Genomic DNA, 24622 nt, shown 5'->3' with positions numbered 1-24622 from the left:
GGGATGGGAAAAAAACTGAAAACCTGGGGTAGGGTACTCAGATCTCTCTACAAGCGAGCATGCAGGAGTCCATCATCCGTTTTTACTCCCTCCACACTTCCCTCCACTCTCTACCTGAACTCGTCATGAACAACTCCCAGTCTTTGGTGTTGAGGGGCGGTCGCGATGAAGAAAGTCAAAGACGACTTTAGAGTTTGAATAACCAGGACCTTCCTGCTGTTTAATGACGTTTTACTCCTAAAACATCATTTTATGGCATTCTGAGTGTGCCACATCTGCTGGCTATAGATGATATTGCCATACTCTAACAATAATCTCTTTAACTTTAGGGGCGTTTATCGTTCCGCAGAAGGTATCTACCATTCCTGCCCAAACAGCCATTTGCACACGTTGCGCAAATGACCTCCTTCCCCTCCCTCCTGCATCATCAATTCAGGTGGACTGATGTCATAGGTAACATATAAACCAATTGGCACTGAGAGCGTGCAATGATAAACCAAAGGACAGGGTAGGTGATTAATGCTCCAACATTTCACTGTCACAATAAATCAACCAACTTAAGCAAGCGTGCCTTCCATGACACCCCTGTGATTCCAGTAAACAACCTCTTAGTGGATGCTTACAGCGAATATATAAACGTTCACATGCACACACACAATCTGCAGGGATTTTGAAGAGTTGTGTGTATAGGAAGCGGCGCGAGAGTGACAGATGGCCATTATTGTCTTGTCCAGGAAGTCATAACCCAAGCCTGCCTCTACAACTCTCCTTTTAGGCTTTGACTTCAAATTCCTGAATAACAAAGCCCAAGACTTTTCTTTAAATGTCAGCAAAAAAGCAAAAACGAAAAAGTAATAGAAAAGCATCTGAACATGCACACTGTTAACTGCTATTTGTGTGGCGATGTAGAACTTAATGCCTGATGCATCTTTCAGCCATGAACTCATAAGAGAGGGCAGAGGTCAACCTTGGAGGGGTGGGTGGATGAAGAAGAAAGTGTAAAACCGGCTTGGAGAGCAACACAGGAGGTAACAGATAGAGGATGTAGCAGGATGGGGTATGCTGCAATTGTCCTTGAAAGCAGAGGGATGAGAAATCGGAATCTCAGAAAACACCCTGGTGCATGCGAACTGGAAAACATGTACGCACATACACCAACAAACCCACTAATTTCTAAGCCTTTGAAACAAATGTCTGAGATTTTCACAAGGTGCTGGCAACAGTATCTGTAAGTAAAAACCTGCACTTTCCTTTGCACTGGTCTTGCAAATGATTCTTTGAGTGAGTTATGAAGAACAAGGAATTCTTGGGCAGATTCATCTGGACTGTTTGTAATAAACAATTGTATATTACTGTTAACACATTACCCCCTCTCCTCTTCCTGCTGACAAGTGAGGGTAGAAATTGCTTGAACATCTGACTGGCACTTGTGGGAGTGTGTGCACATAAATTCATAAGTTTGGGTATGTAAACATCAACATAAAACATACAGAAGCTAGCACTTGTTTTACATGTGCATGTACTAAGTGCATGTGTGTTCATCGACATCTATGCATTAACAGTTTGTCTGTGCATTCAGCTCTCTCTCTTCCTGCACAAAATGGCATGCAGAGTTAAGCACAGGGTGAACCACCAGAACAAATGAGAAATGGAAACTAGTAACTTGAGAGGGGAAAGGGAGGGAAAGGAAAACAATGTGTGTGCGCACATGCATTAAGTGGAAAACCATCATGACTGTTCATAAACAGGCTTCATTTTGTTTGGCCTATCAGCTTTTAATAGTCATGCAATGCAGGCCTGTTGGTTTCAAAGGTACTTTTAGAATAACAAGTATAGTAATATAAAGTACCTTTGAAAAAGATTTTTGAATCACACCTGGAAATACGCTCCCCTAACCTCAAACACTTTCATTGAAACAAGCTCACACTGTTTGTGGGCAAGTACAGGTCTCTCACTTCTCATTTGTTGTAAACGTATTGATCTTGTATTTTGAAGTGTAGGCACAACATTTCATTGACAAGGAGAAAGGTGGAGGAGGGGATAGGAGCATCAACAGGATGACAGAAAATGTGTAATGCTACAGTCTCTTACCTTGTTTGTGGGGTTGACCATAACAGAGTCAACAGACAGCATAGACACGATGGTTAGTATTTCCTCTCTGAAATAAATTGACAGGTGAAAAACTTACATAAAATTGTTCTATCAAGAAAAGCTAAATTTTAAAACAATCATGAAACCATGAAATTCACATTCAACCATCAATGTTAGTTATAAAAAACTTTGTGCTTACTTACCTACCTGTTAGATGCAACCTCAACTTTTAATATTAGTCATATTTTACAGTTTTATCAGAGAAACTTACAGGCAGCCATGTGTACTTGCGAGCAATAGAACCTTGGCAAGACGAGGTACTAGTGGGTATGCCAGCATCTGTTTTCCCAGAGGTGTCAACTTAAGACGAGAAAGAAAAAAAAGAGATAACATTCAAACTATTGAAGAATACACACACAGGAAGACTATTATCTTTGCCCTTAAATGTTAAGAAATATCACTTATAATATAGACTAGTAAATAAACATTTGATCTGTGTTACTTAAGTGATCATTCCAATATTACAAATTTGAAAGAAATTTTTAATTTTAAGGAAAGATGACTTTTATTTGTTCATTCAATCCAGTATGTGTGCACGCACACTCCTAAAGCAAATGCACCCTCTTTTGCAGCTCCAAAAAAAATTACTGTCTTACAAAACATAACTTCTTTTTATGTAATCACCTTTATATCAACTTCTTCAGAGACCGCTTCTGTGCCTTTGAGCCAACCTGTCAAAAAAAAGTAATTTAAAAATAAATAAAACTAATTTCTATAATGAAGAACACAAGTTGTTAAAAGTGTACCAAGGAACAGGACAGAAGAAAACTGAAAATGTACTGTCAAAATTTTGTCTGAGCCCAAAGCATCTGCTTTCAAAACTGAACAGAACAGCAAGCAATGAGAAAGTAGCATTCATTCGACTCCTCACCCCTGTATTATCACACACACCTACAGCCAGAAACTAGAAATTGCATGAACCAGAACAAAAACGGAGGTTGCACCATAAATCTGCCTTCCTTCCTATAAATTCTTATGTAGGATTCAAAATGAAATTTTAATGTGAGCACTCTCAAATTTACTTCTGTTAGCATAAATTTGTCTTTAAAACTGGTGCAAAGTCCCCACAAGTCAGGATAAAATACTCTACATCTGCATCAGGGATGCCCTCCACTGCTCCCAGTTGCTGCAGTTCTATCAAGGCAGAAGACAGCAGCTGTAAAGACAAAATGAAATAAACATAGATTAAATATTATCAAACTTAAAACAAGACCTGTAAAGGGCTGCAAAATTGCCATAAATAGGCACAATTATTGTTATGCATCATCATTGAAAGCAAAGAGTTGAGTCTGCAATCAACCAATCAACCATCATGGGCATTATTCAATACCATCCCCCGCCACCTGTGCCCCAAAGAAAAATGAAAATAAGTGGTTAGGGGCAATGTCTCATGACTGAGAACAATACATATGAAAGAAAACACTTCAGTGATAAGTGCTGTCACTTACCTCTTCTGAGGGTGGATCAATAAAATCGAAATCAAAGACACGAGTGATACCTAATCCAAGAAGCTGTAGTACAACACTGGCCAAATTGGACCTGCCAAGAGGACAGTTTATATGATTTAAAATGTTCAAGCTGCCATAAGGCATTTTTAAAAAGCTGCTAAGACTTTGTAATAATGATGATCAGGGATTTCAAGCATATAAACAATACTTTCTGAATAACAACAACAAAAAGGAACACATTTTAAATCACAAAAACTGATTTTCAATATATCAAGTCTTAAATCTTGCCATAAAAAACAACAACAAAAAATTGCAGTTACTAATTAAAAACTGTGGCTATTTTTGAGACTTTTTGCTTGTTTTAGTTTATAAAATTTTTTTTTGAGAGCTGCAGTTTGCCTTCTTTTCAGATGTGTGCATTTTCAGGTACCAGTTATCTGCACCTGCCACCAGTTAAGTAACTTTAGAAAACATGAGGGAAATATTGTTTACACACCGCTGTATTTCAGGCATGGTGTTGTCACGGAATCGCTCAAACTCTCGCTCTGTGAAAAGCCGGTAACAAGTGCCAGGTTCTTCACGACCAGCCCGGCCCATTCTTTGAATACACTGGTCTTTAGAAGCCTGCACAACTCGCAGCAAATCAAGACCACTGTTGGGATTGTAAACTCTGTAAACAGAAAAACACCAATACAAGCTTTTAGGATGTGGCCAATACTCTGATTTCTTACATCAAGAAAATGAATAAAAATTTTCATAATTCTTTGCTGGAGTAGAAAGAATGAAACTCATGCAAAAGTAGCATTTGCCAGGGGACTTTACTCCCACATGAACATAATCAGGAAGGTGTAACTACAGTGGCGTAGGAATGGGGCAGTTGGGGGATTGGGGCAGCCACCCTTCCAAAAAAAAAAAAAATATCGGAGGAGGCAAAAATGTGAATGTCCTTCCCTGTCAGCATGGAGTTTGCCGCTAGCCCCCCCAAAAAACCCAACCATGTTCCTACGCCACTGTACTACAGTTGTTTTAGCGATTACATAAAAATACACACCCCTCTAAACACATATACAGTCAATGCCTCAAACTGTCCCATACTCACTTTGCTTTGACCCTTCCACTGTCTATGACATATTTAATGCCACTGATAGTAACTGACGTTTCTGCTATGTTGGTGGATACCACTACTTTCCTCACTCCCTAGAAATAAAACATTGGGAAAAAACATACATTTTCAAAAAGTGTTAGAGCCTCCTTTTTTTTACGACATTAATGAATGTGCAGTTACCATAATAACTCATTAATATATATATTTCAAATTGTCATATTGGTTGTGATCTCTAATGATGGCAGAAGTTAATAATTTAGTGAAGTCCATGTCTGCTTTTCGCACTTTTTAAAAGCAAAAATCACATCTTATAATAAACTAATGATAGCGCTATGTTTTATTGGCCTTTCAGACACTTCCAGCCTAGTCTTTGAATTCTGGGGGTTTATTTGGTACGAAAGTGCTTCACATAGAGATTGTTTTGCATTACAGAAAGGGACAAAGATTTCGTTTGAGGGATGACAACTTGCATCATATCCAGAGAATAATGTGTGTGCCCTGATATATGAGCCCCAGATGTTATGACTGTATTAACAGTAGTCTTTTACCACAACACTATCAGACTGTCCCACATCTGATTTGTCTGTCTTTAATTCAAACAAAGGCAAAACACAACTGACTAACATGTAGTTCTCTCACACATGCACACACCTTTTTCTTTGCCAACACTTTTCTGGACTAAAGCAATGAAAGTTACCTGTGGTGCTGGCTCAAAAACTTTTAACTGCTGGTGTGAAGGTAGCGCAGCATACAAAGGGTACACAGTGATTCGAGGAAGACTATGATCAAGATCACGTGCTACGCTCCTTATCATCTTTACTGCAGCATCGATCTCATCCTGACCCGTCAGGAAAATAAGTACATCACCCCTGGAATCAAAGCAACTTCTCTCCACTATTCTGTCAGTGTTAAACATTATAATCAATAATACTGAAGACTAAAACAAAGAAAATAAACAAATCTAGACATGTCCTGACACCAAAACCAAATAACAATCAGGATCTAAAAGGCCACCTACAAACATCTAGTTTAAAACAATACATAAACTGACATAGACTGATGAAAAATATATATATATTTGAAAATGCTTCAAGAATAACAACTTTAATACTTACCTGTCTGGATTTTCTTTATGAAGCTGAAAAAGTGTGACAATGGAAGCAAACATGTAATCACTTTGGGTCTGTGCTGTGTAGAAGACCTGCAATGAAATCAATAAAACAAGAGAGTTATTATAAAGCACTTTTGGAATTAGAATGGCACAAAATATGCAGAGAAGAAAAATACAAAAGATTTTTTGATGTGCATCGAATTTAAAAAAAAAAAAAAAAACCATTGTAAACATCTTTAAAATGAAAAAGAAAGTCAGGTGACATAAAAGATGAGAAAAAAAAGTGGCAAATGAGAAAGGGTGCGAACTGGTGATTCAGGAGAAATAATACCTGAACAGGGTACTGACGTCCCTCCACATACAGCACTGGAGCATCGTTGAAATAAGAAGAGAAGTGATCAACATCCATGTGGCTGACATTATGATGATCTGTCAAGTACAACAGGCAACAGATGAAAAAGTATACCATATAGGACAAGGGGAAAAAAATGGACACTTTTAGGCAATGCTCCTGGTTCACTAGTTTTTATCCAATCCTCCGTGCATAAAGTAGCTTAATGATGCGAATTGTTGCATGCTCTTATTCAACCTGTCTCTCTCACAGACAGATGTACAAACATGCACAGAAACACTCATTCACACATGCCCCAACCCTCCACCCCCCAGCACACAAAGGACTCTTGCAAGTGTGAAAACTGCATTTAAAAACTGGCAGCCTTTACAAAAGTATAAACATCAAGTCCAAAATACCTTTAAAGGATGGTGTCCTTGTTCTGTTCTTTTCCTTTGTGCTGCCTTGACAACACCAAACAGAATGTCTGTCTGAACAGTTCGCTCATGGGCTTCATCCAATATAATAACTGAGTACCTTGAATAATTCATAAATGAATGAATAAATGCATGATCAGCTCTACATGTAAGTCAAACAACAATAAATTGTGTGATGTGCTATAAATTCAACACAAATCCTTTGTACCCTCTCTGACAGCCAGGATGCTTGGAACAGGGTAAAATTAACACAGTTGGATAAGTTACATTCAGTAAACTATATCCTCTCTGGTATACATTCAAAAGATAATCAATTATTGAAAGCATAGCTATAAGCATTATTTTCTATATGCTTTAGGGGCATTTGACTAACAGATGTAGACATGATCTAGCTCCTACCTCTTAAGAAGAGGGTCCAGAAGAGTCTCTCTCAGCATCATACCATCTGTCATAAACTTGATCTTTGTCTCTGGGGATGTTACATCTTCAAACCTAACACAATAGCCCACCTGGTGAAAATAGACTCACACAGTCATCAAGAATAAGGTGTAACACATCAAGTGAATGTGTAAGCATAAAAATATTATGATTACTGTAAAGCACAGAAACAGAGAGCAAAGAAACCATCTGCTCTATAATGAAAGTGGCTTAGCGTACTGAATGAACAGAACTGGGCCAAGTACTAAGCCTTGGGGGACCCAACAGGAAAGTGGAGCAGGGCAAGATGTTTGACCATCAATGAACACAGCCTCAGTCGTATCAGTAAAATAGGAGTTGAATCAAGCTAGTGCGGGTCCAGAAATTCCGCAAAGGGTGCGGAGTCTTTGAAGGAGCAGAGAGTGGTCGATAGTGTTGAATGCAGCAGGTAGGTCTAATAGAGTTAAGGCAGAAACATCACCAGTGTCAAGGGCAGATAATATGTGGTTACTTTAATGAGCATGAAAATACTAATGTACATAAAAGGAAAAAAGAAGGGTATGCTCACTTTGCCACCAACATTTACACCAAGTTCTGTTGCTACCCGTTGTGCCAAAGAAATTGCTGCCACTCTTCTAGGCTACCAAAAGAAAAAAGTACATAATGATTCTCATTTGTGATGCACTTTTAGACATTAGTACAAAAATTATTCTTGGCAAACAGCCTTAGAAGTTTAAAATTTAATTCAAATCTGAAAATAGAATTCTTACCCATATCAACCATTGTACAGATATAAACTTAGTGTACTATTTTGTACATATTGCAAAAGCTGTTTAACAGTCAATACCAATTAATAACAAACTGTTCAATGATAAGAAATTGGGAGGTAAATAAACATGAAAAAGAGTGCTCCATTACAATTATCAATTAAATCACAGCTTAATATTTCTACCTTCTCGCCAAGAAGAAATTAAGGAGACCTATAAATGCAACAAATTTCTTCCATAAAGCAAGGTATAATTTTATTAATTAGAACTCTTGTAATTAAAAATTTCATTACACAGTGAAGCAGTGTTCGAAGACAGAATATGCCTTAGAATATGCAATAATAAAAAACATTTAGATGTGGCTCAAAAGTTCATATCATATCACACTTCAAATAAATTCAAGTAGATGGTAAACTGTTTCAACTTATAGTTGTAACAGGGAGATTTTGCCTTACCTGTGTAACAGCTATCTGTTTGCTGATAAGTCCTCTTTCATACAGATACTGCAAAGGAACATTTTTCAGAAATTGTCAAACAGGTAATCATTAAATAGTTAAAGAAATATTTCCTTCATGGAAAAAGTGGTTTAAAATAACATGTTATTTTAAGCAATTTTTATTCAAACATTTTTTAATGCTTCAAATGGAACAATCTTATAATGAACAACAATTTTTTGTCAAGCTGAAAACCAGTCTGGGTTTATGTTCATAATTGTAGAAACTCACCTGTGGGATCTGAGTAGTTTTTCCACTTCCTGTTTCTCCGATGATGATGGCTGTCTTAACTTTCTGAATTTCAGTCAGCAGATGCCCTTTGACACTGAAGATTGGAAGCCTATTTCGAAAGGCTTGAAGATCTAAGCAGCCCAAATTAATGATTGAATGAAATACTTTCAGCTGACAGAATGTCAAAATATCTTTCAAGTCATGAAGAAATTAAAATGTTCACACAAAAAGTTAATAATTTGCTAAAAATGATGCACACAATAAAGTCGAAGAGCAACCACACACACACACCAGTATTGGATAGATGTGAAAGACAATGTGATTTGTAAAGACCTATTTTACTAGAGCAGTTTTTATTTTGAGTTGTCGGCTGGGGATGGTGTGGTTGATGAGACTGGCGGCGACAATTAATGCACCATTGACGCACCGTATTAAATACTTATAGCGTTATTTGGGTGGCATGTAAAGGGATATCTGGAAAGGGCAATCACAATGAAGAGCTGGTGGCCTTTTATTAAGAAGTGGACTACCAGAAATATTTCACAAGGGGTGCCAACGACACTTCGTCTGCTAGAGTTACTTCGGTTACTCCGTTGATAAGGGTTTTATGACGTTTCTGTGGTAACTTTGTATCATTTGTCTTTTTACTCAGTTAAATTAGAAAATTGTACATTACTCATGCATATTCGTGGACTTAACCTGTGGTTCGTCAACTTTAATTTACCTTTTCTTTGCTGTGCTGACATTGCTAAGTTGACTGACGACAGATGTTTATCCTGGGACCACGCGGTAGTCGCCATCTTGTTTGTTGTGAACCATTCGCGAATTGTGTTTAATCAAGGATGAGATATTCGTGGTTTAATGGAAATAAGCGTTTTTTGCCCGGACAAGTGCAGTGCAGTAATTTAAGCAATCATATATTTTCCCCTATTTACCTGTAATGTTTTAATCAAATTTAAATCAACTGCTTTGGTCTCGTGATTTTTTAAATTTAAGAAATTAGAAGAGAACTCTATGTTAATTGTAAAATTTGGAGCGGAGAGCGGGGAAAAACATTTCATTTTCTGTTTCAAGAATAAACAGTCGTTTTCCACAAAGCATTACATTTCGTTGTCTCATAAGATTTTGGAGGCCTATTTTTAATCCATTTTCTACAAATTCTGTTCATTGTTGTTTTAAAATTAATGCCCCTCAACCTAAGTGATATTACTCTGAAAGAAGTGACTTTTTTTTATTTATATGCCATTTAACAACTCTCAGTTTTTAAACCATGCATCCTAGCTTATTTCGCAGGTTCCTTTACAACCTGTATATATCCACAGATATTTCCACGATCAGACCTGACCCTTACTTGGTTTGTTTTCAAATTGTGCACGAAAGCAAACCCGACATTTGACCAAGGCCCCGAGATTCCCGTTGTGGTCACTGATGTCCGAACGCCCTCAGAGAGTTTGTAAAATATTACGTTCACGACAGTAAGTGAATAACTGTACTTTAAAATAGAATTGAGAGGGTGTTTAAAACAAGTGACAAGTTTGATTATAACATGAAATTGCCTAGTACTACTTGTACAGTAATACTAGTATAGTATTGTCGCTGTAGCCGTAGTCGCTGTTACTGAGTAGAACTCAAAACATCCGATTAGTAGTATAGTCTCCTGATATTGTTTTAATTCTACTTCTGTGCATTGTTCACGCCTTTTAATTGTTGATTCTCTCGTTGCATTATGCACCTTACCAACAAATGAACGTGTTTCAAGAGTGCGACCATCAGCATTTTCGATCGCGCAGAAATGTGTGTAAATCACGTAAGAGAGCTTCAAATGCTTGTAAAATAAAACTGTGAAAAAATCTTAGGTCGGAGGTCTCAGCACATAGGACATAATGTAGTAAACCCAACAGATAAAAGCTTTTTCGACCTTATAACTGTTCATTGTTGGTGAGAAGTTTTACATACACGATAATATATTTTCCGTATCAGTTGCTATACACAAGATCACGATGATGTTTATAAGTATGATGGTGTCTACGATAACATTAACATGTATCTGTATTTTTAAACCTGTGAATAGTTATTAAAAACCCCAATGTTGATGAACGACTCCAAAAATTTCTGTTATAACTTAGAGTCTGAATTCCCACAACATTTTTAACTGGAGAGTGAAAACCTGATGGAAACACAGACTGTTGATGTATTCTTACTGTTTAAGACGCTACCAGCTTCATATTAAACATGCAGATGTCGATTGTAGGCACAATGCAGGCTGAGAATTATTGACCATTACATGAGGATTTATGTGACATTTGTAATTTCAAAATATACTTCATAGTGTGAAAAGTGTAGAACTAGATAATTTTGGATTCTTTGGATCAGAGTTGATACTGTAATAAAATGTTACATTCCAACTTGCACAAACTGTAAGAAAAACTTATTGCCATAAACTGACACATTTAAATTATTAAATATTACTATGATGCTTGTTGTAGTTTTCATTTGTAAATGGCTTTTGTACAAAACCACTGAAACACTACAGTTTGCACAATATGTTCTAGGCACCATCAGCATGAGTGTCTACAGCTTTCTGACAGAAAGGGAGTATGGATCACTTGCCTCTCCTGTGTACCACAAAAGCCATCAGGCCATCAAGAACAAGCTGGAGAAACTTGCTGCAGCACCTAGAATCAACCAGGTGCGCTCTAGTTTTTATGTCTTCAGGTATATTGTATGCATATATTTGGTGTTAATGGCACACAACACTCAGAAGAGTTATGATGCTGCTTAGATGTTTCTCAATGTCTAGTGCAGGGTACGTGGAAAGCAGAACTCCTACCATTATCTTTTAATCTTCCCTGATGTCAGATACTTAAATGCTAAGTGGGCCAGGAGAGTTTTCCAGTACAAGGCTGGGAAAACCTTAGACTGGTGACTTTCTGCTTCAAAGTTGAACGCCAGCTACTAGCGACTTTCACATTTATTCTGTTGACAGTAAATGATTTTTAGATATGTGTTGAACGTACTTTTTTGTGGACACAACAGCTCATTAACAAATCTTTCATACTTATATACATGCTGTTAATAAGGGTGTATAGATATGTTGGTTTACCTTTGTGAGAAAATAGCACGCACAACAAGTACTCTAGTACTTAAGTATTTTAGGAAATAGTATATCTGCTGCTTTCATTGACCATTATTAACAGTATTTTTTCCATTTATTCCAGCCTTGTGAATTTTCTGGAGAACCCAGGGCAACATTTCTTGTGGACTTTAGTCCAAACAGGTATTGTTCACTGCAACTGCAACTCCTTGCTTGCTGGCTGCCCTGAATACCTTCTTCACAAAAACCAGAAAGTACAGAACTCTGCCGCAAGTCTGATGCTTAGAGCCACCCCTCTCCTTTGTTTTCTACACTAGCTTTCCATCCATTCTTGCATCCAGTAAAACCTGTCTGTGCTGTGTTTTAATTTCTTTGCTGCCACCTGCCCTGATTATTTCTCTGAACTGCTCTTCCCTTATGTCCCAGCTACACAACTCTACTCCTTGTCTGATGATCATCTTATTCTTCCTGTCTCCAAAACAGCAACATATGGCCACAGGATTTTTAGTTATTGTGCAGCAAAACAATGGAACTCACTCCCTTTCCATATCCACCACCTACCCACTATTGAATCCTTTAAATGTGTACTGAAAATGCACCTCTTCTGTAAACATTACTCCTAACAACCTTTCCCATAATGCTGGTCTTTTTTCACACCCTTCCTTTTGCACTATCATGTTACTGTCAGCTCTTTTTGTTTGGTTCCTCTTTGTGTTTTCTGTATTTGATTTTTTGCTTCATTTAGTATAACAGCTGTTTATTCTTTTATAGCTCATATGTGGAAGCACCTGGATTCAATGGGGTCTCTGGTGGCAAAAGTCACTAACCCCATAGACCAGGGGTAATAATTCATTTAGTTAAAGAATAGTTGTAACCCCTAAGCTCCTAATAGTCAAATTGTCTGGAAAGTGTCAAAGAAAGATAACTTACGAGGAAACTTTTGCACATTTGCTTCAGAACCAAAGTTGCCTCCACACATGGTGACCATACAGTGCGAGTGACAGAAATCACCAGTGGTAAGTGCACCCACATTCTGACTGGCCACCCACGCACCCCATGGTGTTTGGCTTTCCACCCAGCATCTAATGACATCCTGGCATCTGGCTGCCTAGGAGGAGAAGTACATATCTGGGACTTGCGAGTGAGTTTATTGGCTGTTTGTATAAAGCTCTCACATCACAACCAAAGCAAACCAGTAACCAACAAAAATTATAGAAATATATTAAAACACTAACACTAGATAACAATAACATGCTGAAACCAGCTCATTTAGCGACTGAGCCTCAGGTGAAATAAAACACAGGTAATGAAGGCTAGAGTGAGACATTAAGTGTGAAAAAAAAGCATAACAAATTTCATGTAGAACTGAGCTGTGATCATGCTTTTTTTAACACCCTTCCTTTTGCAATATCATATTACTCTCAGCTCTTGTTCTTATTATTTGGTTCCTCTTTGTGTTTTCTGTATTTGATTTTATTCTTTGTTTGGTACAGTTGTTTATTCTTTTATAGCTCATATGTTATTTGCTTGTTTTCCTGTCCCTCGTATGCTGTCCATGTTTCGTTCTTGTTCTTAAGTGCTAAGAGCATACTCCTTAGGTGTGTGAGTATGTGCTTTACAAATTTAGCGTTTATTATTATTTTTAAAAATAAAGGAAAATATTTTAATCATAATGTTTTTTTGTAATGTTTTCAGTGAGTGTTTAAATACTACTTTTAAATCAGAGATTCACTGACACTTTATTCAGTGGGCAATGTTGTAGACTGTCCTTAATTGTGTTCTGGTGCTGAAAAAATAAACATCAATCCTTTCTTGTGCCTTTTAACAAATCAGACTGAGCCCATGGGATGTAACTAATCCATCTTGTAATTTGTAGCTGTACAGTGTCTTGATTCAAATTATTATAATCTTCATCCTCTTCCTCTAAAATTTTGTGCTGCTGTTGTGAAATTGGATGGCCATGTGGTTAGAGTGCTGGCATCTAAAGTAAGAGGCATGCTGGTTTGATGTCCAAGTAGTGTAGCAAGCCTCCTTCAGTTGATCCAGCTGTCGGGAATGGGTACCTGACTCCAAAGAGGGTTGAGAAAGGTAAGGTGGCCAGGAAGAGGAGAAGGGCACCGCCCTCAGGTAAAGATGGCCCCGAGAAAAATGAGGCCTCTAAAAGCTCAATCCCCAATGAAAAGATTAAGTAACAATCTATACCTGTTGTTTTAACCTCTGTGCTGTTGAACATGATTTAGTGTTGCATGTTCTTTTATATAATCAGCAACAGAAACTGTACATGTAGAGAATGCGTACTGTGAAATGTCAGGAGACTGCATGTTTTGAAAAGCAACCAGAGCACTTAGTCCTGTTAACAATATAAAAAATAAACATGAAGAGCTTCACAGATTGCTCTTGCTATAAACTGTGCAGGGTGGTGGAAGTGAAGTCTGGAAATCCAACAACAACTCTGTGATTTCATCTTTGACATTCCACCCAAATGACCATGTGCTGGTGTTTGCAACCAGCAACACAGTGTACTTCTGGGACTGGAGCAAACCACAGCCATTTGCATGCTGCCGCACAAACTATGAATATGAGCGTGTGAGGTAGGCACGAGGGGATCACAAACTATGAATATGAGCATGTGTAACTGAGGTAATTGGGATCTCTGGACATTATAAAGAGTTCCTGGACCAGATGCAGCACACCATTAGGCTGCTAGCTGAAGGATAACCTAGCTGTCAGCTAAACTGCTAAACTTTTGTAAGCTCTTAAACTGACTGCTAGGTGCAGCCATCCAGCTTGTGCACCTGGTCCCAGGCGTTTGTAGCTTAGATGTATAAAGGAGAAGTTGGTTGAGTAAAGCACATGGATTCATTGGGGCCTCTTATACTCCTACCCCACTAAAGAATTGTCATGTAAGCAGTTTATTTGCATGAGATACTAATGGATGTTTTTCAGTGTGTTTAAAAATAAATAACTGTTACTTTATATTAACATACTTTTGTGCCTGTGCAGGTGGCTTAGATTTGATTGTTTTGGCCATTACCTGTTTACTGGTATATGCAACAACACAACACTTCAAAGAGTTCATGTTTCAAATGTCGCACATGCTAGGTAAGTAGAGAAGAAAATTTTTTTCCAGATACATCAAATGAGGTAAAGACCTTTTCATTCCATGTATGATAATATGTGAATTTTTCTCACAAGCATTAGATGATTATAATCCTCAAAAGTCTGGCTGACTTTTTCCTCTGCCCTCTTTATGAATCTATTCTAAATTCATGCAGCTTGAACAGTTCTCAATGCTTTTGCAGTGGCACTAACACCAGGATGCCTGCAAGTCAAGCACCCAACCCTAGTCAGCAACATTTACAGGCCAACAGAATTCGAACAGAATTCGATATCAACAGAATTCGAACAGAATTCGATATCAACAGAATTCGAACAGAATTCGATATCAACAGAATTCGACATCAGCAACATTTACAGGCCAACAGAATTCGATATCAGCAATTGCTTCAGAGTTTTTATAGCTACCAGCAGGATCGAGTCCGGATGAGGCGTCGTTTGGCAGGTAGCAGACACACACATTTTACTGTACATAATTATGGGTTGTTTTTATCTGCTTCAGTTAACTGCATATGCCCCACTTAAACAGTGCATTATTAAAGGTTTTCTCCAAGAACAGGGCCTTATTGGTTCTCAAAGAGCAGCATTAGAATCAGCAAAGCTTAACTTAGGTAATGGTTATTTTAGTTTCAGTGGTTTCACTGGTGTTTTTAAAAGCTGCCTTGCTGTCTTACATGCTGATGTTTTACTGATGTCTAAAAGTCACCTTATTTACATGCTAATTTTTTTACTGATGTCTTAAAGTCACCTTATTTATTTACATTTTGATGTCTTACTGATGTCTAAAAGTCATCTTACTTGCGTACTGATGTCTAAAAGCCACCTTATTTACTTACATTTTGATGTTTTACTGATGTCTAAAAGTCACCTTACTTGCGTACTGATGTCTAAAAGCCACCTTATTTACTTACATTTTGATGTTTTACTGATTTCTAAAAGCAGCCTATTTAGTATCTGATATCTCAGTTCTGCCTGATATTTTGCACAATCATTGCACATTTCATGGAGAAAAATGTTTTAAAACTGATTGAGTGCTAAGATTCAACAGTGCTAATGTAGTCCTAGTTAAAATTGGTTTTTTAATTTGCACTCACTAATCTTAGTCATCTGAAGGTCTCCAAATTGCAGATCCTCAAGACTGGGAACCAGTGCAGGAGGATGAAAGTTATCACCGTGCATCACCTGTGCATATTGATGCACTGAGCCAAGCTCATGCCTATGCCACATATGTGACTGAGCAGTCTCGCGGAAGTCCACGTGCTGCCACTAATGTCAGCGATCCATCCCAAACTAGTGGAGGAACAGAAAGGGGGGCTTCTAGGTAAGAAAAGCAGAATGGAAGTGCAAGAAGATAACTTTTCTTCATTCCAGCCAGCCAGAAGGAGATTTGTCTATTCTAGCCTCCTAATGACTGAGCTAGATAGGATGTAGTTATGTTCTGCTTTGCATTTGCTGATGATCATGATTTCAAATTGCAATGTCATTGGCAGTGGCAAATCAGATAACTACACAGAGGGGGAATGGCTTGAAGAGACAAACAGTTTTAAGAACTTGGGATCCTCCCTGTCCAAAGACAGCAACTCCGCAACAGATATCCACATCAGGATTGCAGCTAACAGCAGTAATCGCTAGTGAGGACAGGGTCTGGTGCAGCTACAGCATTAGGTTTATTGTGAAATGTAATCTTTACAAGTCCCTTATAGTGCTGATCCTACTTTACAGATGTAAAACATGGATTCTGCTTGCTTGTATGAACAGGAGAATCCAGGCATTAGAAAATAAGTGCCTGAGAAGGCTGCTCCAGATCTTGTACAGAGAACAAGAGAACATAAAATCAATGACTTTGTACAAAGCATAGTTGCCACACTTACAACACATCAGAAAATCCCTACTTGCAACATTGAAGTGGCGTAAGCTGATCTCGTTTGGCCATGTGACCCGGCATGACACTGTTCAAGGAACATTGGAGGGTGGTTGACATTGTGGTAGCCAGGAAAAACTGGTTTATGAACACGAAAGAGTAGACTGGTCATCCCTCGCAAAACTGGCTCACTATTGCCTAAGAAAGGCATGTTGCGGGCCCTATTGGATGCTACGTCTATCCATATACTCTCCCCAGTGACCAGTGCTAGTCAAGGGAGGACTGACTGATGTTCTGCATTATCAGAGCATATCTGTCAGGCAAACTCTTGCCTTGGCCACTGGGGTCATGGAAATCCATGCAAAGCTCATCTTAAAGGTCTAGAAGTATTTTATTACTGTGAGCATAGTGGGGTGGAATATATTTTTTTCTTATGATTAGGTAAAGCTGGATGCAAGATATTTCCCCAGACCTTAGTGAGTAGCCTTCTGTTCTTAAGATAAAGGCCTGCAAATGTCACTGAACAGAAAGAGATCAACAGCACAGACATTAAGATTGTGCATGGATACATTTGTATTATGGGACGGCTAGACTCCTATGTTAATTGGGTATATTTGTGTACAAATGTGATGTGATTTTTTTCTTATTCTCTGCATGGTGATGTTTGTAGGTGTGTGTCTTGAGAGCAAAAATAATTTTCGCTCAGATTTGGAGAAATTGTATCGTGAACTGAGCTTTGCCCACTGATTAGAAACAAATAACTTTCACCCTGCTGGATCTTCAAATGTGAGTTGTATGATAGTGATAGTGCTAGATTATTTGTGATTTTACAAGTAAAATTCATGAAAAATGCCCCTCATTTATTTGAATGTCGTTGCCTTAAGGGTGTGTACTCGGTTTATGGTTTTGCAGCAGAAACTCTGGAGTTCTGCCACATCGTGGATCACTCAGCCCTCCACCCCGGCCCCCAGGTGACAGATATGACTAGCTGGGTCTGGGGTAAGGACTTGACATGTTTTTGACTTGTAAAGCTTTATTGTTCAATTTACGGTTTGCCTTTTTGTTTTTGGTTCATCTGGTTGAGATTTTTTTTAATGTAAGGGTTGTTTCTTTCAGATATTTTTAGAAGACAATTAGAAACCTAACCTTGCTGCCATACAGAAATGGATTTAAGAGATAAAATTCTATAGAGAACCAATTCTACTTCTGAAAAGCAGCAGTTCCTTCACTTGAATGTTTGATAATTAAGTTTTTAAAAAATCCAAAATGACTTTAAGGCAGCTTATTGACAGAAATAAAATTGTATCAGGATCTAATTAAGCTTCTTGTTTGTCTTTATGATTGTTGACTTTTAAATAGAGCAGACCTGCTTTTCTAAAAAATGTTTTCCCTCTGTAATTTCATATTTCCATTAGATAGATTTCACTTTAAGCATATAACTGACATATTTCTTGAATAAATCCAACGTAATTTGTTGGTAACTTGACCATATTTTTTTTGCAGCCTGCTTTAGTAAGATTTGCCATTAGTAGACACTGTTTTTCACCCAACTCGGAGAATCTAAACAGTGAAGAGCATCCCCAGTCAGACAGCACAGTAAGGTCCAATTCCAGCCAAAATAATGATAGTGGCCCTATTCTTGGGCGAAGGCAACGGCTCAGGCACAGATCAACCTTTTCTGAATGGTCTGTTAATGCAAGAGAAAGAAATCTGTTAGGACAATCAGCTAATGCTACAAACAACGATCAATTGGGACGATCTGCCACTGATGGTGAACAACTGGGACAACTCGCTAGTGCAGTAGATGGCAATCAACTGGAATATTTCACTCGTTCCGCAGATAGTGATCAGGTGGAACAAGCAACTTTTACCTCAGATAGTGATCAACTTGGACACTCAGCTAACACCATTAACAGTAATCAGTCTCTAAATAGAAGTGTCCGTACTGAAGATTCACAGACTGCCTTAAGTGGTTTGCCTAGTAGTCATGCAAAACAAGATGATTCAGCCAATTTATCTGGCCCAAGCTCAACATCCATATCTCAGGTAAATGACCCTGAGAGGACTGAACGTGGTAGAGCTAAAGGTTGTTCAAAAGAGTGTGAAACATTTCAGTCAGGAAATTCCTCTGACCATCCTCTAGGTGTACACTCTCAAGCAAGAACTGAACATGTCGTTAACTGCAGTCAGAATGCAGTATCTCATGAAAGGAGCACTAGCTATGCAATATCTGGAGATTCACTGCCTGCCAGTGTAGCTTCTGATAGAAACTATGTTGAGAGTGAGAGTACTAGTGGGTCTAGCAGTGGTACATGTGACAGGACAGATAACAGTTTCACTGCAGAAGCCAGATCTTCACTTGTAGATAACTTGCAGGATGCCGGCATGGCTCAGAGACAAAGTTGTGCTGCCCAGTCATATGTAGGAAAGAGGTCACACTCAACAGCTTTTGGTGCTGCACAGCCTGCCACCTTGCAGTCTGTGTGCTCACCGTCCAGGTTAGAATCGAGGCAGAAGTCAGAAAATGTTAATTTATTGCCAGCAGCAGCAGAAGCAGCACAAGGCACAGTGTCCTTGCCATCCTTATCCAGGGTTAGCTCTCAGAGTTTGGCTCTGCCTCTTTCAGAGGCATCAGATCAAGCAGCAAGGCCACAAAACCCAGCAGTTGGCAACCAGGCTGCAATGGTGCAAAACCAAAATGGCTTGTCTCGATCTTCCTCCCACCCAGCTCGCATAGCACGGAGGACTAGCTGGGGCAGTAATATCCCTAGACAAGTTGGAAGCAGCGCTTTCCGCCAAGTGCTGCCAAGTCAGGATTTCAGGGCCTCAGTTGAGCCTTGTAGTCATGGCAGTTCCAGCTCTAGCAGTTCTATGTGCCCTATCTGTGGGAACTTTAACATGGATCTCCTTCAGTCACGACGAGCCTTCTTGACATCTGTCCCATCTTCATCAGCATCTGGAGCATCTGGACAGGTGTCGTGGGCATCTTCTATTCCATCTACATCACATTTTTCTTTTGGCTTTGGGTCAGGGGTACCACGCTCACTGTCCTCCTCCAATGTTTTATTGGGTCGGGAGAACCACCTAGGAGCAGATGCCAGAGGTGATGGACAAGGTAGAAGTGTTCAGCATTACTACGTGAAAGCTGATGGTGCCAGCCAAACCTTAGGCAGTCTTAATGTGCCAGAGCTAGCTGACCAGGGCACAGACATCAATGGGCTTGTGGGTGCTGACCCAGAAGATGATTCTGAAGTGATGAATGAAGAGGATGATGAAGAATCAGCCTCACTGAGTCCAGGTTTGTACAGTCTATCACACTTAACATTTTTGTATGAAGTACAGTTATTATAAATAATGTTATAATTAAGTACATGCAGAAGAAAAAACATGATCATATGCTGTCATGTTTTTTCAACAGAGCCTGGACAAGCTCCAGAAGATGCAGTGACTAGCCTGGACACTATTATCTCACAACCTTTTCATCCCTCCACTTCCCATTTGCAGTTCTCTGCCATTGACCATGAAGATCCTGCTTACACACTTGGCCAAGCCAATGATAATGCAGGCAGCACTACAGCTGTGATACAAAAGTCTGTTTTGAATCAGAATTCTCCTGAGTCACTATCATCAGGTATGCCTGCTGTGGTGCATGTCCAAGATGATGGCAGCTGTGTTAATAATGTGGATGCAGAGAGGCAAAGATCCTGGAAAATAGTGCCTCAATCCGAGCCTCCACTCCAGCCACCGACAGCAGAATCTCGCAGGCAGGTGCTGGAGGGTCTCACACAGCACCTGGAACAGCAGGTGAGACAGGTCGGGATCTGCATGCTGTTCTCACCTTCGAAAAAAAAAGATGCAAACAGTGCTCAATACATCTAACAGTTTACGTTTTTTTTATTTTTGCCTTCTTGTCTGGTGCAATGCCTCACATATTTGCCATTGTTATGATCTCTGTCGAAGTGCTTAGCTGTTTTTTATCATTCAACTAAATTCTGACATCAGGAGAGAAATATAACTTAAGATTTGTATTTCTATAGTTCTGCAATAGTTCCTATCTAGAATGGTGGATAGTTATTATTCAAAATGACTATTCAGCAACAAATGTTTATGCCCTTCTGAAACAGGAATTTGATTGCGTCAGAATTCAGGCATACTATGTATTTTTCACCAAAGCACAGTGGCCTGGAACATGTTTACAAAATATTTATTGATGTAGGTGCACGAACTGAACCAGAGAATAAGCGATCTTCAGGACACTTTCAGCACACGACTGCACATGTTGTATGCTGACCGTAGGCGTCTTTTGTCCACCTTACATGGGGATCACACCAGATCATCTCAACTTTCCACCTTCTCTTCTCCCTCCACATCGTCCTTGACTGCATCTGCTTCTTCTTCCAGAGACAATTTAGCCTCTCAGCCACAAGGTACCCTCAGATCTAGCATGGAAGATAGAGACTTACCTTTGACTAGAACTTTCATTCCTGAATCGGGAAGGAGAACAGGACTTAGTCCAATGTTGCACAGCAGATTGCCTGTGCGAGATCTGCCCACATCATGCACGTCAACATCATCTCACATTCCAGACCCCACACCAGCATCAGAACAAGAGGGCAGCTTACCACATCATCGGCAGCCAGCATTTTGACTTCATGCCAAGGCATCGCCAATGAATGTGATTCTGCGCCAAGGACTAATACAATCGTTCCTATTGTATCCATATCCAGGCCAAGGCGCAGTGCAGAATCATCGTCAGGATTTAGTTTGGGGTCAGCTTCACAACACGATCAGGAATCCATCTCGAGGTCAGACTTAGCACCTAGTTCCCACTCTCACCTGGTCACAGGCCCAGCATCAGCCTGTGAGAGAGGGGACCAGAGAGTGGAGGTACTAGGTGTCACTGGGGAACGCGAGGTAATCAGCTATCAGGAGCTGGCCCGGCGGGTGGCCAACAGAGAAGACTTTACAGTTGTGGGAGAGCATCGTCCTCCAGGATCTTTCAGGAATCCCTCCACACAAGGCACATTAGGTACTTCTTAACTTTGCATTTGTCCATGTGCCTTCAGGTTCTGTCTTTTCACTATCTTTTGTTTAAATAATAATAATAAAAATGTAATTTATATAGTGCATGATCACACAAAATACTATGCTCTCACTGCTTAAGGCAAGTAGGAGACATGGACAGATACAAAGAAGGGAAGGAGAACAATTATACAGACAAGTAATAAATGAGAAACCTAGATGACACAAAGAGGAATCTGGGAACAAACAGTAAGGATGAGAGTGTCACAGATGGGCAGAGCAGGCAGACAAGTCAGTTGGCTATAATCACAACTGTTGACAACTATGTTGATTGGTGTAAGGAGTAAAGCTTGTGGGATAGATGTGTTTTTAGTGCACATTTAAAGGATTTGATGGTGGGTAGATGGCAGATATGGAAAGAAAAAGATTTCCACTGTTTTGCAGCACAGTAACTGAAAAATTTCAGTGACCATATGTAGTTGTTCTGGTGACAGGGATAGTGTAAATTTGCATCAAGATGTAGATTCACATTTGCATGACATCATTTGTGTACATATTTATTTTATGTAGAATTGTTTGCATGATGTCATTTGTGTTCTTGTTTGTGTTATGTAGAAGTGGGCGAGAGACCACATACATACACTTTTAACATTTATTTTTTGTTGATTAATTGTTCATACATAGTCAGTTTTCTTCTTTATTTATAGATAAAGTTCACAATATTTATGGACAGGAGAAAAATAAATTGATAACTATTTTAGAGTCTAAGCAGGATTTCGTGAGCAAGGCATAAAAGGATGCAGTGAACCATCATTATATAGTCCAGCACTTAGAAGGTTACCAGTGTAAGGGAAGAAAATTGTAATTAATTCTGTGAATACAAATAACCTTTCACTTATTTCAGTCACATTAAATTGTAAATGATAATAATAGCAGTAAAATTAAATAATAGTAATACAGTGAACTTATATAGCACCATATCCTGATCCTATGGTCCATTGCATAAAAAAAATTGGAATTCAAAAAGTATAATACTTCTTTTGATGAAGGAAGACGGTTAATCATTTGTCAGTTTCATTTTGTTATTGGATTTTTAACTTGAACTCAATGCTGCTCAAGTCTTTGAATGTTGAGCACCTTAACTTTGTTTCAGCTTTCTCATAATAATCCTTGTACAGATGTGCAATGCACCATAGTCAATATTTGGTAAGTAAACTTTACATTTTCAGATCCACCTCGTGGCCAGCACCCTCTTTTGGAGACATTTATGCACAATGACCCTTCCCCATCCGGCCAGGACCTTTGCCAACGTAAGTTAGGATTCCTGGGTCTATCAGACGGTAGTGACTTAACAGAATTGATTTCAAGATTAGTTTATAATTTGTCCTTTACGGGACTTTTATTCTTATTTCAGAGTGCTGGTAACAATGTAAAAGCCTTGAAACCAAAATTGTGCTAAATGAAAACAAACAAAATTGTAGGAGTATCTGGCCAAAAGCAATAGTGCAATGCAGATACATTTCTACTTCCTAGAAAGAAGTAGCTGTGTGTAATAAATAGCCAGATAAAGCTAATTTATTTTGCTTTCAGGATTCGTGTTGACCACTCTGTGTCTCAAGAGAACTCTCCAGCATCAGGACACGGATAATGATGATCAGGGTGTCGGGAAGAGACAAGCTGGCATTCTCTTCAGCAGCACCACCTACACCCACATTACTCTGTTAGCATTCTGGATGAAACTATAAACAGACCTTATACTTTTCAGGCTGCCATCAACAGAGTCATAGCTGGTAGAGCCCTCTTTGTTTTATTTTCTGATTGGCTTATAAGCAGAGCTATAAATTTATCAGAGTAAACTCTTTGTCTTTCTGCCTTTTCCCACTTACTGTTCTTCTTTCTCACTCTTCTAATCCGTGCTGCCTCATTTCTTGTGCTATGTTCATTTTACCCCTTCTATTATACCTCCTTGCTTCTTTCCATTATTTCCTACTCATAGAAAAAAGAAACTGTTTTAAAGGAGCAATTCAGATTAAGAAATTATGTATTTATCTGTGTAGTGTTTGTGTGTGCACTTGCATGCCTGCTGAACATTGACTTCTTGTGACAGGAGCGTTCATGAGTACAGGAGAACAGGCTGTGGCCAGCAACATTGTTCCTCAAACGCACCGAATCCAGCGCTGGGATTTCCGACAATGCCAGATACCTGATCTGACCCAGAGTGAGTTGTGGCTTTAGTAAACATGTTTTTGTCTTTACACATGTACCTTCATGATCGTATGTTTACAGCGACAAAAGTATGACTTTTCCTTTTGGTCTCATTATATCTTTTCTACACTTTCTTTCTTCTTTGTACTGTCCCACATGACATGACATGATTTCATATCAGGAAATCGCTTTGCATGATTTATCAGTATGCAGTGTCTAGATGTGTCTTTCTTTTTTGTACTTTCCCAGATGACATAACTACATGGAGTTATTCTGACTAGCTACCTCAGTTCCAGCTATTCACTCTCAATTGGTCACTAACAAGATTCAGACATTCCTTTCTTAAAGTACTTACCATTAACCAGATGACTTGATTCACTAGTTTTGTCCTGTATTCCCTGGGGTTTTTTTCTCAGCCAGGTGGAAAAACTGGTGTGAGAGAGCACACTGGCTGGCAACGGCAGGGTGTGGGGAGTTGGTTGATTTTGTGTTTTCTCTGTTTATTGGTCATGTCTGACTAATCCAGAGGGAATCTGGAATTTAGGTACAGCATGTCAGGATAACTCCATTTAGTCATGTCATCTGGTAAGTACTCGAAGAAAAAATTTACCATCAAAAATGTATTTTTCTCATCTGCTGGATAAATATTGTAAATTTCTTGCCTGCATCTGCTATATTCAAACTGTTGAATGAAGCTGGGCATCAGTATATTCAGAAAAAGATTAACATAGTGAGTTTCGTCATCTGCAGCTAATAAATTATTTTCAGAATATCTTTATCATCTTAACACAAAATTCATTTTGACAGCTCAAATCATGCTTTCCATGAAGT

General features: G+C 38.9%; 1 protein-coding gene across 1 annotated transcript in view; it reads right to left on the bottom strand.

Moving 5' to 3' along the window:
- LOC112566178 (ATP-dependent RNA helicase DHX33-like) overlaps positions 1-9334 on the bottom strand; it is a 35737-nt gene extending 26403 nt beyond the window's left edge. The window contains 16 exon segments of the mRNA XM_025242171.1: positions 2092-2158; positions 2363-2451; positions 3242-3307; positions 3600-3690; positions 4096-4269; positions 4699-4796; positions 5402-5573; positions 5820-5905; positions 6147-6226; positions 6229-6244; positions 6566-6683; positions 6983-7092; positions 7569-7640; positions 8223-8270; positions 8493-8623; positions 9217-9334. Coding sequence (XP_025097956.1) covers positions 2092-2158; positions 2363-2451; positions 3242-3307; positions 3600-3690; positions 4096-4269; positions 4699-4796; positions 5402-5573; positions 5820-5905; positions 6147-6226; positions 6229-6244; positions 6566-6683; positions 6983-7092; positions 7569-7640; positions 8223-8270; positions 8493-8623; positions 9217-9292 — 1494 coding nt within the window. The 5' untranslated portion in view covers positions 9293-9334.
- Positions 9335-24622: the final 15288 nt, after the last annotated feature.

This window comes from Pomacea canaliculata, linkage group LG6, assembly GCF_003073045.1.
Source record: "Pomacea canaliculata isolate SZHN2017 linkage group LG6, ASM307304v1, whole genome shotgun sequence".
NCBI classification, from domain to species: domain Eukaryota; kingdom Metazoa; phylum Mollusca; class Gastropoda; order Architaenioglossa; family Ampullariidae; genus Pomacea; species Pomacea canaliculata.
Note: the sequence above shows the minus strand (reverse complement) of the source record. Positions and strands in the feature narration are given on the sequence as shown.